The sequence below is a fragment of the Corvus kubaryi genome, unplaced genomic scaffold (assembly GCF_017639235.1).
Source record: "Corvus kubaryi isolate FWS band 111438036 unplaced genomic scaffold, C.kubaryi_AGA036_p1.0 37341, whole genome shotgun sequence".
Classification (NCBI taxonomy): Eukaryota; Metazoa; Chordata; class Aves; order Passeriformes; family Corvidae; genus Corvus; species Corvus kubaryi.
In genome coordinates this window covers 9,503,734-9,516,148 of record NW_024581112.1, presented here as the reverse complement: position 1 = coordinate 9,516,148, position 12,415 = coordinate 9,503,734, and the positions used below count along the sequence as shown (strand labels likewise).

At 40.7% G+C, this 12,415-nt stretch overlaps 1 protein-coding gene across 1 annotated transcript in view; it reads right to left on the bottom strand.

Moving 5' to 3' along the window:
• F5 (coagulation factor V) overlaps positions 1–12,415 on the bottom strand; it is a 36,149-nt gene that overhangs the window by 4,069 nt on the left and 19,665 nt on the right. Inside the window, exons 14-23 of the mRNA XM_042031840.1 lie at positions 10,257–12,156; positions 8,039–8,204; positions 6,670–6,906; positions 5,974–6,184; positions 4,997–5,176; positions 3,795–3,911; positions 3,287–3,358; positions 2,464–2,555; positions 1,027–1,182; positions 51–195 (exon numbers count right to left, since the gene is read on the bottom strand). Of these exons, the coding sequence (XP_041887774.1) occupies positions 51–195; positions 1,027–1,182; positions 2,464–2,555; positions 3,287–3,358; positions 3,795–3,911; positions 4,997–5,176; positions 5,974–6,184; positions 6,670–6,906; positions 8,039–8,204; positions 10,257–12,156 (3,276 nt within the window). The remainder of the gene's footprint in view (positions 1–50; positions 196–1,026; positions 1,183–2,463; positions 2,556–3,286; positions 3,359–3,794; positions 3,912–4,996; positions 5,177–5,973; positions 6,185–6,669; positions 6,907–8,038; positions 8,205–10,256; positions 12,157–12,415) is intronic.

Below are 12,415 nucleotides of genomic sequence, written 5' to 3'. Positions count from 1 at the left end.
AGGTAAAAAATTTGTCAGAATGGAAGCATCAGCACTTGACCAATTCTTACCATCCACTTCACAGCCCAGAAGCTCCATGCGAAGAGTAGGCCTGTTGTACACCTCAGTGGGGTAGAGTCTGATGTACCTAGCAATAATAGGGGGATCAATGATGTTCTCTTTTATCTCATAGGCATTGGAATTACCTTCAAAAATCTGTTAAAAAAGAAAAAGAAAGAAAAAAATCCACATATAATTAGTTTAATGCAAGCACAAGCTTGGATGCTGAAAGCCTGCTCTGTTACAAATGTAGTCTTTTATATGCCCTTAGCCCCATCCACACTGATAGCACACCCTATGCCGCAGGGCCACTTGAAATATCTCATGGTCCCATCTTAGCATATTTGGAAGTGTCTGAAGGTCTCAGTTTAAATAAGCAACATTTTTTAATGTAGGTCTGTTAGAAAACATAAGCAAAGAAGCAAAAGGAGAGGTAAAAGACAACAAGTTTTCAATTTGGGAGTTGTACCACAGAAACCTCAGGGTAAACTGAAGGGAGCTGTAAGAGGTGGGGCTGGAGCAGCTGGGCATAAGATGAACCTCTCAGGGTACAACCACACTCACCACACAGGCCTTCTGCAGGCAATTCAGACAGTTCAACATTCAACTCCTGGGACAGATGAAAGGGAGGGATGAGAAGCAGAATCTAACACCAAATGAGGTAAGGGCCTGATTTTTAGTTCAGCTTCCTGCTTCCTTCAAAAAAGCAGCCAAGGGCTTAGGAAATAATAGGAGGGAGAGATGCCTATGAGAAAACCAGACCCTGCAAAGTCAAGGTCACAAGGCCAATCCAAACCCCAGTTGAGGTAGTTCCTCCCCTTAGAATTTGTCTTCTAGTCTCAATTTTATTAGTTTGGTTAATGCCCTTTGGGCCTTCAAGCTGTACCTACTAAGGCTCTAAAGGCCATAATATTTTCCACTTTTTCTTAACATTAAACATCACTCAGGGATGCTGCCTAGGCTGTTGCCCCTATGGCACAGACAGACCTTTCCTGTTGGTGAGCTGTCTCCTTTGAAGGTGTTCCACGTCCGCTTGTCTTTGCTGTAAACAAGAAAATACTTCTGGATGTACAAGGACCTTAAAAACTGCTTGGCTCCCTGTGTCTGTATCCCAGTGAGCAGAACTTGTCTTCGGAAGTCCACCTAGCAACAGCAAAGAGCATTTATAAAGTCAATAATGCACAGCAAAATCCATATAATTCTTTGGCATTTACACAGCAGCTTTGAGCCCTGCATTTTAACACCCACAACACTAACACTCTCTAAAGGAATACCAGATACCAGAGTCCAAATTAATGCCCTCTCACTCTCATTTCATTTGTGTATTTCTGTGTGCATTTAATTTCAGAGGGCACCTTAAAGGGTTCAGCACTGCCCCACAAAGGCACCTCAAAAGTATCTGTGTGTCTGTGGTAGGCACAACTCCCCCCGCCCCATTTTACAGAGAGGCCAAAGGAGCACAGAGAAATTAAAAGCTCACACTTTTATAAGCCACTCTAATTTTGGATACCTAAGCTGCAGAAAGGCATATGACATTCTGAAGTGCTGAAAAGCCACCATTGTTGCTGACATTATATCTAAGCACTTAGCACATAAAAACAAATCTGGAAGGTATTCTTATCAGCAGTGAAACTCATTCTTTGGGACATGCCCTCCTCACTTCTGCATGCTTCACTTCAGTAACCTCAGCTTCTCACTACCCCAGCCCCCTGTTAAATTCTTTCTCTTCCCAATGTTATTTCCAGTTCCACAGCAGATCTCCCAACCTTCTCACTCCACTTCCACTAACTTGCTAGTATGTCAAATGTTAGCAAGCCAAACACAACAGCCACCTGCTGAACTTGAGTCTTTTTTGTCTTCCAACCAATTTTAATGAGATGTATAAGAAATCAACTACCCTCTCTAAATTTGGGTGCGAATTTGCCATGTGATGCAAAAGTCACTGGGATGGAAAAAACCACAGAAGTGGGGTGACTGAATGATGTAGTGCTTGAAGACATAATTATAAGCTTAGTTTCCCTGTGAAGCCAGCTGAGCTGTGTCAAGTGGGACATGGCAGCATACAAACAAAGCAAAAAATTATCTGAAGCAAAGCTTGAGGATATTACACTTTAAATGATCACTCAAGAAACACATACATATAAATATGTACTGTTAGGTAGACAAAGGAAAAAGAAAGTAGTAGAAAGATGACTCCATTTGCCTACAAAATGGAATAATCTAAATTGTGAGGGTAACTGTCCAGTCAATGAGCCTCAACAGCAGCAGAGACTGGGTTACCCCAGGGAAGAAGAACAGTTTATGGCATCACCAATCTTGCCACATCTTTTCAGTTTTCCCCAGCAGTCCTTTCAGTGACAAGTGCAGCCTGACCTTCTAAAATAAGCTGTAGGAAAATCGTAACTCCATGATGTTGTACTGTACCTGGATCCAAGGGAGTTCTTCCTTCATTATAGTACTCCAAGCATTGTATGTTCCATAATTGTTTAATCGGGCTAACTTAGGTTCCCAATAGTCTACAGAGGAAATATGAATGAAGCAAGAATTAAGAGGTATTGAAAAAACATAAATTGAGGCTGTCATTAACTCTGAGTACCTTATTTCCCTCCCCCCCCGCCAAGGACAAAGAAAAAGGGAAAAAAACCAAGAAGAGACTCTAAAATTATATTATAGGATAATTTGGACATGGTCAGCAACTGAAAGTCATCTGTACCCTGCAAAACTTTGGAGTTGGCAGAATGACAAAAATAACAGCCTTTTATGTAATATACTGTCTGCTAAGTATAATTTGGAATTTGGCACCAGGGTCTAGAGTTTGCTAAACAAGTTTTGGCCCCCAGCAGGATCGGACACAAAATGTGCTCTACATTCATGGAAGAGAACTCCTCTCTGCAAAACAAGGTTTGCAAGTTAAAAACTGATAGAGAATATATATGGCAAAACAGCTTTCAAGCCTTCACAGAACTCTGTCAGGAACGAAAGAAAGAAAATCAAATTCACAAAAAATTGAGTCTTACTAGCTTGTGATACTAATAGCAGACCTGTGACACTTAAAATACCATGATGATTGCTACCTAACACAGCTCCCAGTCTCTGCTTGCAGCATTGGAGAGATTTTTAGCCTGACAGCTGATCCACTGCTGAACTGATCTTGAAAGACATAGGTGATGCCAAAAGAATACAGAACTGCAACACTTTGCTGGGGGTGTTCAGGAGCATGCACGGACCTTTTCAAGGATAAACTCACCTATGTGATGTGAAGCATCGATCTGCGAATCGAGTATAACTCCACTTTCCAGACCCATTGGAATCCTGCACTCTAAAGGGAGCACAGTAAGAAAATGAAGGCTATTCTAATATATATTCTGGTGAAATCTAAGACAACATCACTCAGAACAATTCTTAGTAATTCTGTAACACCACTCCCTTCCCAGGGAAGTCTAAATTAATCTTTGCAATTTCTCTCAACAGATTAATCCACTGGTCACTGTAGGGAAACCTCAAATTCAAAGCTAGCATGCTAAAGGAATAAAGATAGTATGCTAAATAATTCAAAGCTAGCATTGCTGGAAGCTAAAAATTTTTTTTCTAGAACAAATTTACAGTAACCACTCCACCATGTCCTTGAATACAGATAATTTCCTATGTTGTTTTTTTTACAGAACAATCTCCCAAATTTATTTTCAGTGATCCCAAAAGCATGGAGAAAACTTCATAGCTTGACTTTCCCAGCCAAAAACCACTCTAGTTCATACCTTTTTCTATAACCAAATAGGATGCCTGCATTCCTGCTTGCTGGTATTCTCCCACTTCAGTGTCTAAAAGCCACCAGCCAGGTCTCTGTGGTTTCATTTCAATTGTTCTAAATGAGCCTTGAAAAAAGGAAAAGAAATGTATCAGAAACATTGGCATTACAAGGTTGATGTCAACAAGGCTAAATTTTCTAACAAAGACCTTCCTATGACCTAATCCAGAAAACTTAAATACACAGTGCAGCAAGAGCAGTAACTTCCACCATCTCAATGACTTTTTTATTAGCAAGCTAGCTCTAGCTGGAGTCTGAGATTGGAATCAAGTGGCCAGATCAAAACCCAGCCTTTGCTGATGGAGCAAAGTACAAAACCTTGGATGCCTGTATGTAACAACAAATGTCTGCACATTAACTACAGTGCTGAACAGTGTAGTGAACAGTGTTTACTATATAATTCAGGGATGTTAATTCTGTAGTGCTGGTTATTCTTACTCCTGCTGTGCCAGTATGTGGATCAAGTAAGGAAAAGGATGGATGTAAAGAAGCCAAAAGTAGAGGTGGGAAAATTAGATGTATGGGTCCTCCCCTCACTTTCTGCATGTCCCAGGAGTGCCAAGGGTTGAGCAGGATGCAGATATGGTTTCAGTTGCTTGCTGCACTTTTTAGAAAGTACAGGACATGTTCTCATTGCTTTTCTTATATTCCTAGTTACTCCAGACAATTCTTCAGGTAATTCCCGCTAATTCTGGCTCCCATTTAAACAAAAATATGTAGATTTCACAGTGAAAAGCACTACCTTAAAAATAATCAAATAAAATAGTGAATAAAATATGCCTAATGTTCACTAAAACAAAATCCTATTGCTCCAAGCCAATCCCATTATTTTCATCTCCTTGTTGTCTTTTTTTTTCTTGAACTCTTGTAGCTGGCAATACAGGCTTCATAAGTGATGTTAATGTACACTGGCTCTGCTGACAGCCATGGGGCAAAGGACTTCATCCTCTACTCTAATGAATACCTATAGCCTATTTCCTTTCTCCCTGGGCACAAGAATTCCCCTAGGGCTCACAGTTCTTTCTGTTCTGTATCACACTTCCCCTGCCATTAAAATCCCCAAACTCTCACCATATGGAGACCTTTACATTGGTATGACAACGACAGACTGCAATGGTCACCCCTCAGAACTTACTCTGCTCTGATGCTTACCTGGGAGAAGGGTGTATGTATCAAGCTGGTGCCCTGGCTCTCCTTGTTCTATGAAGGTCTGTCCATGAAAATGAACAACATGAATGTCTTTCGGCCCACCCATATTCAGCAGGTGCCATCGGACTGTTTCACCTTCATACATCCTCAAGCCTTGCAAATTATAGGTAATCCCATTAATGGCTGAGAAAAAAAGATTGTTAGTCAGAAAAACTGCTCACAAAACTGGTCTCAAAGTGCTAGAATGTATTATTGAAATTAGCAAAATATTTAATGAAGTAATATGCTTGGGAAAAACATCATTTATTCCAATTTAAAGTGCAGCACACTTTATGGTCTATGCACATCAATTCAGAAAATCCAGGGACCTCACCAGAAGATTTGAGCACAGCTTGCTAGCAACATACGGCAACCAGGAGAACAAAAAGATTTAAATCAGGCCCAAAAGAAAGAACAGCAATCCAAAACATTTTCTGCAGCTCCCATTTCCACAGGCACACAGTCACAACCAACATACCTCTACAGCCACAGAGAGGTATATGAAGGGCTGTTGTACAGATGCTTCAAATTCCTCAATAGAACTACCTGATTTGTCAAATTATTAAAATATTTTCAAATTTCTTGCAAAAAGTTGTCAGGGTACTAGCTTCCTAATGTAAACAAGACTTTTTTTGTTTCTTTTTTCCTTTTTTTCTTTTAATATGGAGGGGATATGTATGTGAATGCAAGAGAGAAGTTTTCTGTTGAAAGTTTCAGTCTAATATGTCCTTTCTTCATTTTAATAGCAAATTTCCAGTCGTTGCTAATTTTTATGTGCAAACCCATGACTATTATGGGTACAATGGATAACTACAAAAAAATTCACATAACTAATGTGTGGGATTTATGCATGTTGAAAAGAATTGTGAGGTGAGATACCTTCCCTGACATCTTGCCCTCTACCCCAATAAACTGAATATTTGGCAAAATGAAATAAATACCATAGAATTTGTGGCATTGGTGCATTTCTTGTGTCTTCTCATTACAAGGCCTTCCAGAATGCTTGTCAAAGTACCAGCTTTTCTCTTCATCAAAGACCATAAAAAGCAAGAAAAAGTCTCGAGTAGATATCCTGCTGCTGTTTGATTTGCTGAAGGCTCCTTTTTCACAGATCAGTATTGGCCCAATCAAACCAGACTGAATGTCTTTCTCCTAGAAGGTAATAAAATTCATATTAAAGATAGAAGTGCATTTCCCAAAACATGCAAAAAACCCCCCACAGCATTCTGCAGGAATGCATCAGGCCCTAAAAATCTAAAGCAGGTCCCAGAATTATTGTTCCCTTCTACCTTTACTCTCCTCTGATCAGTCTACCAGAGTTGCTCAATTCGAATTGTTCCATAGCTTATGTCCTACCTTAACTGAGTGCAAGAGATTAAATGTCAGGTGGGAACATTGAGCCCAAAAGAAAGGACAGCTATCCAAAAATGTGTTCTGCAGCATGCATTTCTACAGCCGTACATCATTTGGAGATATTCAAACCCCAACCGAACATGGTCCTGGACAAACTACTTCAGCCAACCCTGCTTGAGTTGCAGTGGTGGACTGGATGAACTCTAGTGATGCCTTCCTACACAAGTGTTTCTATGATTCTGTGATCAATCCCAGCAACACCACTTCTATTTTTATTCCCTTACCATGTTTGAATCAGAGTAGTAGATCCAGGACCGACAAGCTGCTCCTGACTGCACCGGGCCTGATCGCCTGCTTGCGTACCATACATATATGTAACTGTTATTGGGCTGAACTTCATCATCTTCCTTAAACCAAGCAGTAGATTCATCATCATAAATGCTTCCCTCAGAGGACTTTTCATAGAGGACTCCATGGGCATGGAGGGAATATGGTCTGGATGCCAGATTCTTAAAATGAACCTGAAAAAATAAAATAGATTCTGTTCAGCAAACTCAGGCCTAAACCAAACTCACCACATACAATGTTCCCATGACCTCAAACCAGGGTCAAGATTTGTATAAAGATTACAGGCTATGCTGTACATGGAAAAGCCAGCAGAGAGAGCTTTTGCCATCTCCATCCTGATTTGCCACCTTTGATGCAGGTAGTTAATGAAAGATCAGAAAGCACGCGTCTAGCTCCCTGACTTCCACGTCGAGGCTCCCAGGACATTTACTGCTGCCCCTCACACATGGAGCTGCTTAGTTACTGCCAGCAGGGAAATGGGGAGTTTCTACCTCTTATGCTTTGCTGCAGTCATTACAATATAGTAACTCTAGACCTCGGTATGTATCATTCTTGCTGAAATCAGTGCTTCCCACTTGTCCCAGAGAAACACCACAATAGTGGGATTGCATATTTACCTCTCCTTAGAGAATGATACTCTCAAGCTATAAAATATTTTTCTTTTCTTACTCATGATTTAAACATAGCTCAGTGTGTTCCTATTGCACACCACTCCTACTGAAATATGCAGAAAGCACTGAGATCTATTCTCCCTAAGTCCATCCCTGTGTTTTGGAAGACTGGATGAAGAAGGATGAGAGAAGGGAAATTTTAGAGCAATGTGCTTCCTAATGCATATATACCACAGTATCGCCAGGGATATGGCTCCTCTTCATCCTTGTTGATAGCTCTAATACAATCCTGCACATTTACATAACAAAACTTTTTAGAGGAAATTCTGTATTTTTCCAAAAAGTATGTATTAATCTTGAACACAAATGCACTAATTTCTGAGTTTAGAATACTCATTTTTCATTAACATTAAACCTAAATCTTATTTTACATTAGACTAGTAAGCCAGTATTTAATGTTGGGAAATAAGAAAGAAAAACAGAATTTAGTTTGCTGTGGACAGGGGCAAAAAAAAATGTGTTTCAAAGAAACACATCACAGTGCTCACATGTCCACAGTGCAATTGCAAGCTTTGAAAACTGTTTCCCCTTCATCATCTTTTAAAAATCTGTGGTATTTTTAGATCCATTCTGTCACACTCCAAGATCACGGTAAGAATCTTATCCTGCCCACACAACCAAAACATTGACCTACTAGGATAACATCATCCACTTCAGCTCGGATAACTGGTCCCAGGATGCCAAGATGTTGTGTATATTCATCTTCATCCTGAAGAGTCGAAAAGGTACTATCTGTATAGCTCTGGAAAATCACCTTACGTCTGGTGCCATCTTTACAGGTTTTGTCACTCCTTATTGTACTGAAAGGAAAACCCCAATTAAAATCCCACACAGTGAATCAGGAATAACAGCTTTGATGAAACCCGAGAACTCATACAGCAGAAATATTTTAGAATTCTGTGAATATAAACACTCAAATGGCTTCAAACTGTGTCAGGGAAGGTTTAGATGGGATATTAGGAAAAATGTCTTTACCAGAAGGGTTGCCCAGGGAAGCGGTTGAGTCTCAGTCCCCGGAGCTGCTTAGAAGATACACGGATGTGGTGCTGAGGGACATGGTTTAGTGGTGAACCTGCCAGTGTTAGGTTAAAGGTTGGACTCAGTGGTCTTAAAGGTATTTTCCAACCTTCTATGATTCCACAAAATGAGTATCAGATGATTCTGATAATCATGGCTTGCAATGTTTAAGCAATTCTAGTTCTACAGTTGGATATGAGATCCCTCAACCATTTGGTCAACTATCACTGAAAAGCTCCAACAAGTCTCTCAAAACCCATCCGAGCTCTATTTTCCTTTTTTCCTTAGCCTTAATAGTCTGAATTGGAGCTTGGCTCAGTGTAGTAAGCCTATCACCTACACCCTACTGTCTCACATATCTTTACATCTGATTATATCTGCATTTTGCGTCACAGAGCTGGCATGGTAAAATAAGCTTTTAGACATCCAAACTGTTGTTCAGATCTTAAGAAGAAGCACTAAAATGCTATTATAATTCCCTACAAACCTTGCTTTATTATCGATTCTGCAAAAACCAGAAATTTAACCTAAGTTACGTAGGAGAAAGGCTGGGTTTTAGCTCTTCAACACACTGAAACAGGATATGCCATGGGCTGTGTTAAAATCACTGGAACTATACAGCTCACACCAGCTGAGGATGAACATCTCTGGAGAGATTTATATAGAGGTCTAAGCATAAAAAAATTCTTGATTTTGCAACTGCCCAAAGAAACTGTCTTGTTTCCACTGTTTTTGCAAGTGCCATTTATATGGACTGAGATGGGGCATGAGTAAACCTGGAGAATACTGAAAAAGTTTTATTTTTATTTCCATCACATAAAATGGAAATTCAGTTTGAGAAATAATCTGTTTGGAGATTCATTTTGCACAATGAAAATTTTCTTGCTCCTGTTTTGGCTGCTTTTTTTTTGGATAAAAAGCCAAAGTTGTGCAAGTTTTGGTTCAGCTTTTTGATGAAAAGTGACAAGGAATCCTATGCCTTGTTGGGTGAATACTAATCCTAACCTGTATGAATTAAGAGAGTGGATTTTTAGTACAGTATTTCTCTCAGTATATTCTCATATATTCTTTGCTGTGGCATAGTGGGCAGTCTTCCCTGTCAAAATGTAAGAAAATCCCTCAACATTAGGGTTTGTGATCCAGTCACCTTCTGATTTCTCTAAACAGCAGTAGCAACAATGCAAAACTTCATGCAGCTTTGTTTTTAGTTTTAGTATAAGGCAGTCACCAGTGTGGTTAATCACTTTGCAGCTTTCATATACTTTTCAATACTGCAGCCCTGTGAAGTTGGAAAGTGCTTTCATCCCTTTCCCAACAGAGAAGTGAGACACCAGAACCATTTCTTGCTAGTGCTAGAAACTGATTTCATCTACCTATAAGCACATCTCATTCTAGATTCCATCAGTTAGCCCATTAAATTCCTGGAAAGACTTTGTGCAAGGAGGTCTCTGTCCTGTGTACAGGTACCAAGAACTGAAGGGCAAAGTAAAACAGGTTAATCAAGTATAACAAAACAAGCTGCAAGATTCCCTCTTGACCTCTTACAGTGAGTTTTTTAACTGATGTATTAAAGACTGTTTCTAATGAATCTACAAAAGGGGGCTAGGAGAAAAAAAAGAGTTCTTGGCTGTGTTGTGCTTGATTATAGTAATCTCACTCTGACATTTCTAGGGGGTGTGAGTCTCCTGTGGAAAGTTCTTATGGTTCTGCCACTGAAATGTTGGATATCGCATGGCACATTACAGATGTTTTTAAGTTTATCAGCATGTGAATCAAAATTCTGCAAGGAGGTGTCAGGATGGTGTGCCAAATGAAAGCGAACGATTTAGGCAAACCTTTTCTTATATCCTCCATAGTTCCAGCAGACCTCTTTAGCAGCAATGTAGTATCTCCTCTCATTGCCCCTGCTGCGCAGGTAGTGCTCAGCAATGTCACCGGGGTTACGCTGCCTGCTGATGTTCACCTTGGGGTCTGTCATGTAGGGGTCATCAAAACTCACATAATGGTACTCGTATTCCCCACCCGAGCTTTCGTCGCTGTAGGTTTCTCCTATCACATATTCGTAGCCTCCATCTTCCTGGGGAAGCCCAATTGTGACGGATGGCCTGAACTGCCGCGGGGTGAGGGTGTTGTTTAGTGACTCTCCATGCCTGGCCCTGCTCACATTTGCCCTCTGGCTGACCTCACCGGGTGCCTCGGTGGTGTCCGTCCCACCCGGAAACAACGCATGGCCAAACCCTGCCACAGAATTGCTGGGGTTTTTGGGGTTTCTACTCCTTGGGCTCAGCAAGTAGGTAACTTTTGGATCGTCCTTCTTTTTCCTTCGGATCTTGATGATGGTGCCAGATGTACTCAAGGTATTGTTGTTTCTCTCCTTTCCTTTCTGAATCAAGCGCATGTGGTTCCTTTTCTGGTTTTCCCCCAATAGATGTGAGAACTCTTGATACCTCTTCATATCCTCCTTATTTAGGGATGCTGTACTGTTTCTGCCATGATGATTTAACTTGCCACCAGCAGATTTATCTAAGCTTGCCTCTAATCCCAGATTTCTCTTTGCAGACACCAAATTCCACTCCTCACTAGTCATTTTAGATGAATATTTCCCAGCCCCAGGCAATGATGCTTCTAGTAAATTCTTCACTACAGCAGGGCTTGTATTGTCTAACATGTGTTCTAAAGCAAAAACATCTGCTGGTTTATCTTTGGGTATCCTGGGTTCAGAAAGGCTGGATGTATTAGACCCATCTCCTACTGTGAGGTCCAAATCCAGGGTCAAGTTAACTGCATGCACGGCATTTTCCATCTTCTTTCCCTCCTCCTCCAGATCATCATCATATTCATTTGGCAGCTGGCCAGTTCCCACCATGGCTTCATGGGATGTGTTCTCTGTATGATGCACAGAATGAGGTGCATTGGCCTTGTCAGAAAATGAGATATTTTTCTGTCGGACATGATTTAGAAGGGCATTCATCTTTTGGACAGCGTAAAACTTAATGGCCAGTGAGCTTCGCCTTTTCCTTTTCCTGTTAGTGGTATAATTTCCTCTTCCTGTGCTTTCCTCTTGATGTTTTTCTGGAAAAAATTTACTGTCCTTTCCACCAGCTGGAAGCTCTTCTGCAACATTCACTGGGCCTTCCCCATTGCTCAGCAAGTGTTCACCTGCAGACATGTTACTGTGAGCTATTTCATAGTTGCTTTGGCTTCTGTTCTCAAATACCAAGTCAGCCTCTCCATCACTTGTGGTAGCTAAAAATAAATCCTCTACTGCTGTGATTGGTGTGTGATTTGACTGGAATATTTCGGCCTTGACTGGGGAAAGAGGAGTGATATGAGTTTCTAAGAACTCAGAGTTGTTTGTTGTTCCACTACTATTTATAGCTGTCAGACCTGAGCCAGCTGCCACATCAGAGCTCGTGGCATCAGTGTCTTCATACTCATCCCAGGCCAGTGCTGTAAGATTCTGTTTTTCTTCATCACCTGCTGTCTTTCTGGAGCTTCGGACGGAGTATAAAGAAGCCAGGTAATCCTGATAATCTGATTCCTCCTTGTCTTCCTCTTTTTCTTGCACATCTTCCTCAGCTGAGGTGGAAACAGCCTTTCTTTCAGTCTTGGTGGGAGTTAAATCCACAACATCAAATGTTTCATCTTCCTCATAGTCACATTTGGCATCCCTGAATCTCAGCCTCATGCCGTAACTCATCTCTGGGGTGCCCCAGGATGTCAAAAGCCAAGTACCTGCAATTGAAATAAAAGTGTTGTGAGAGTGGACATTGTCTATCATGTAATTGGCCAAGGCAAATTGTTGGGGTTGCTTCTACAGCACCTGCTATAGCAGACTGCTAATCTTCATCTGGGATATTAATGAGCTCTCATTGCAATGAAAAATAATTATTAAATGTAAATAAGTAAGAGCACATATAAATAAATACATCTAGGAGATGGAACTCTTCTCCATAGATTAAGCTGTAACTAGAACCTGAATCCAAAAATAACC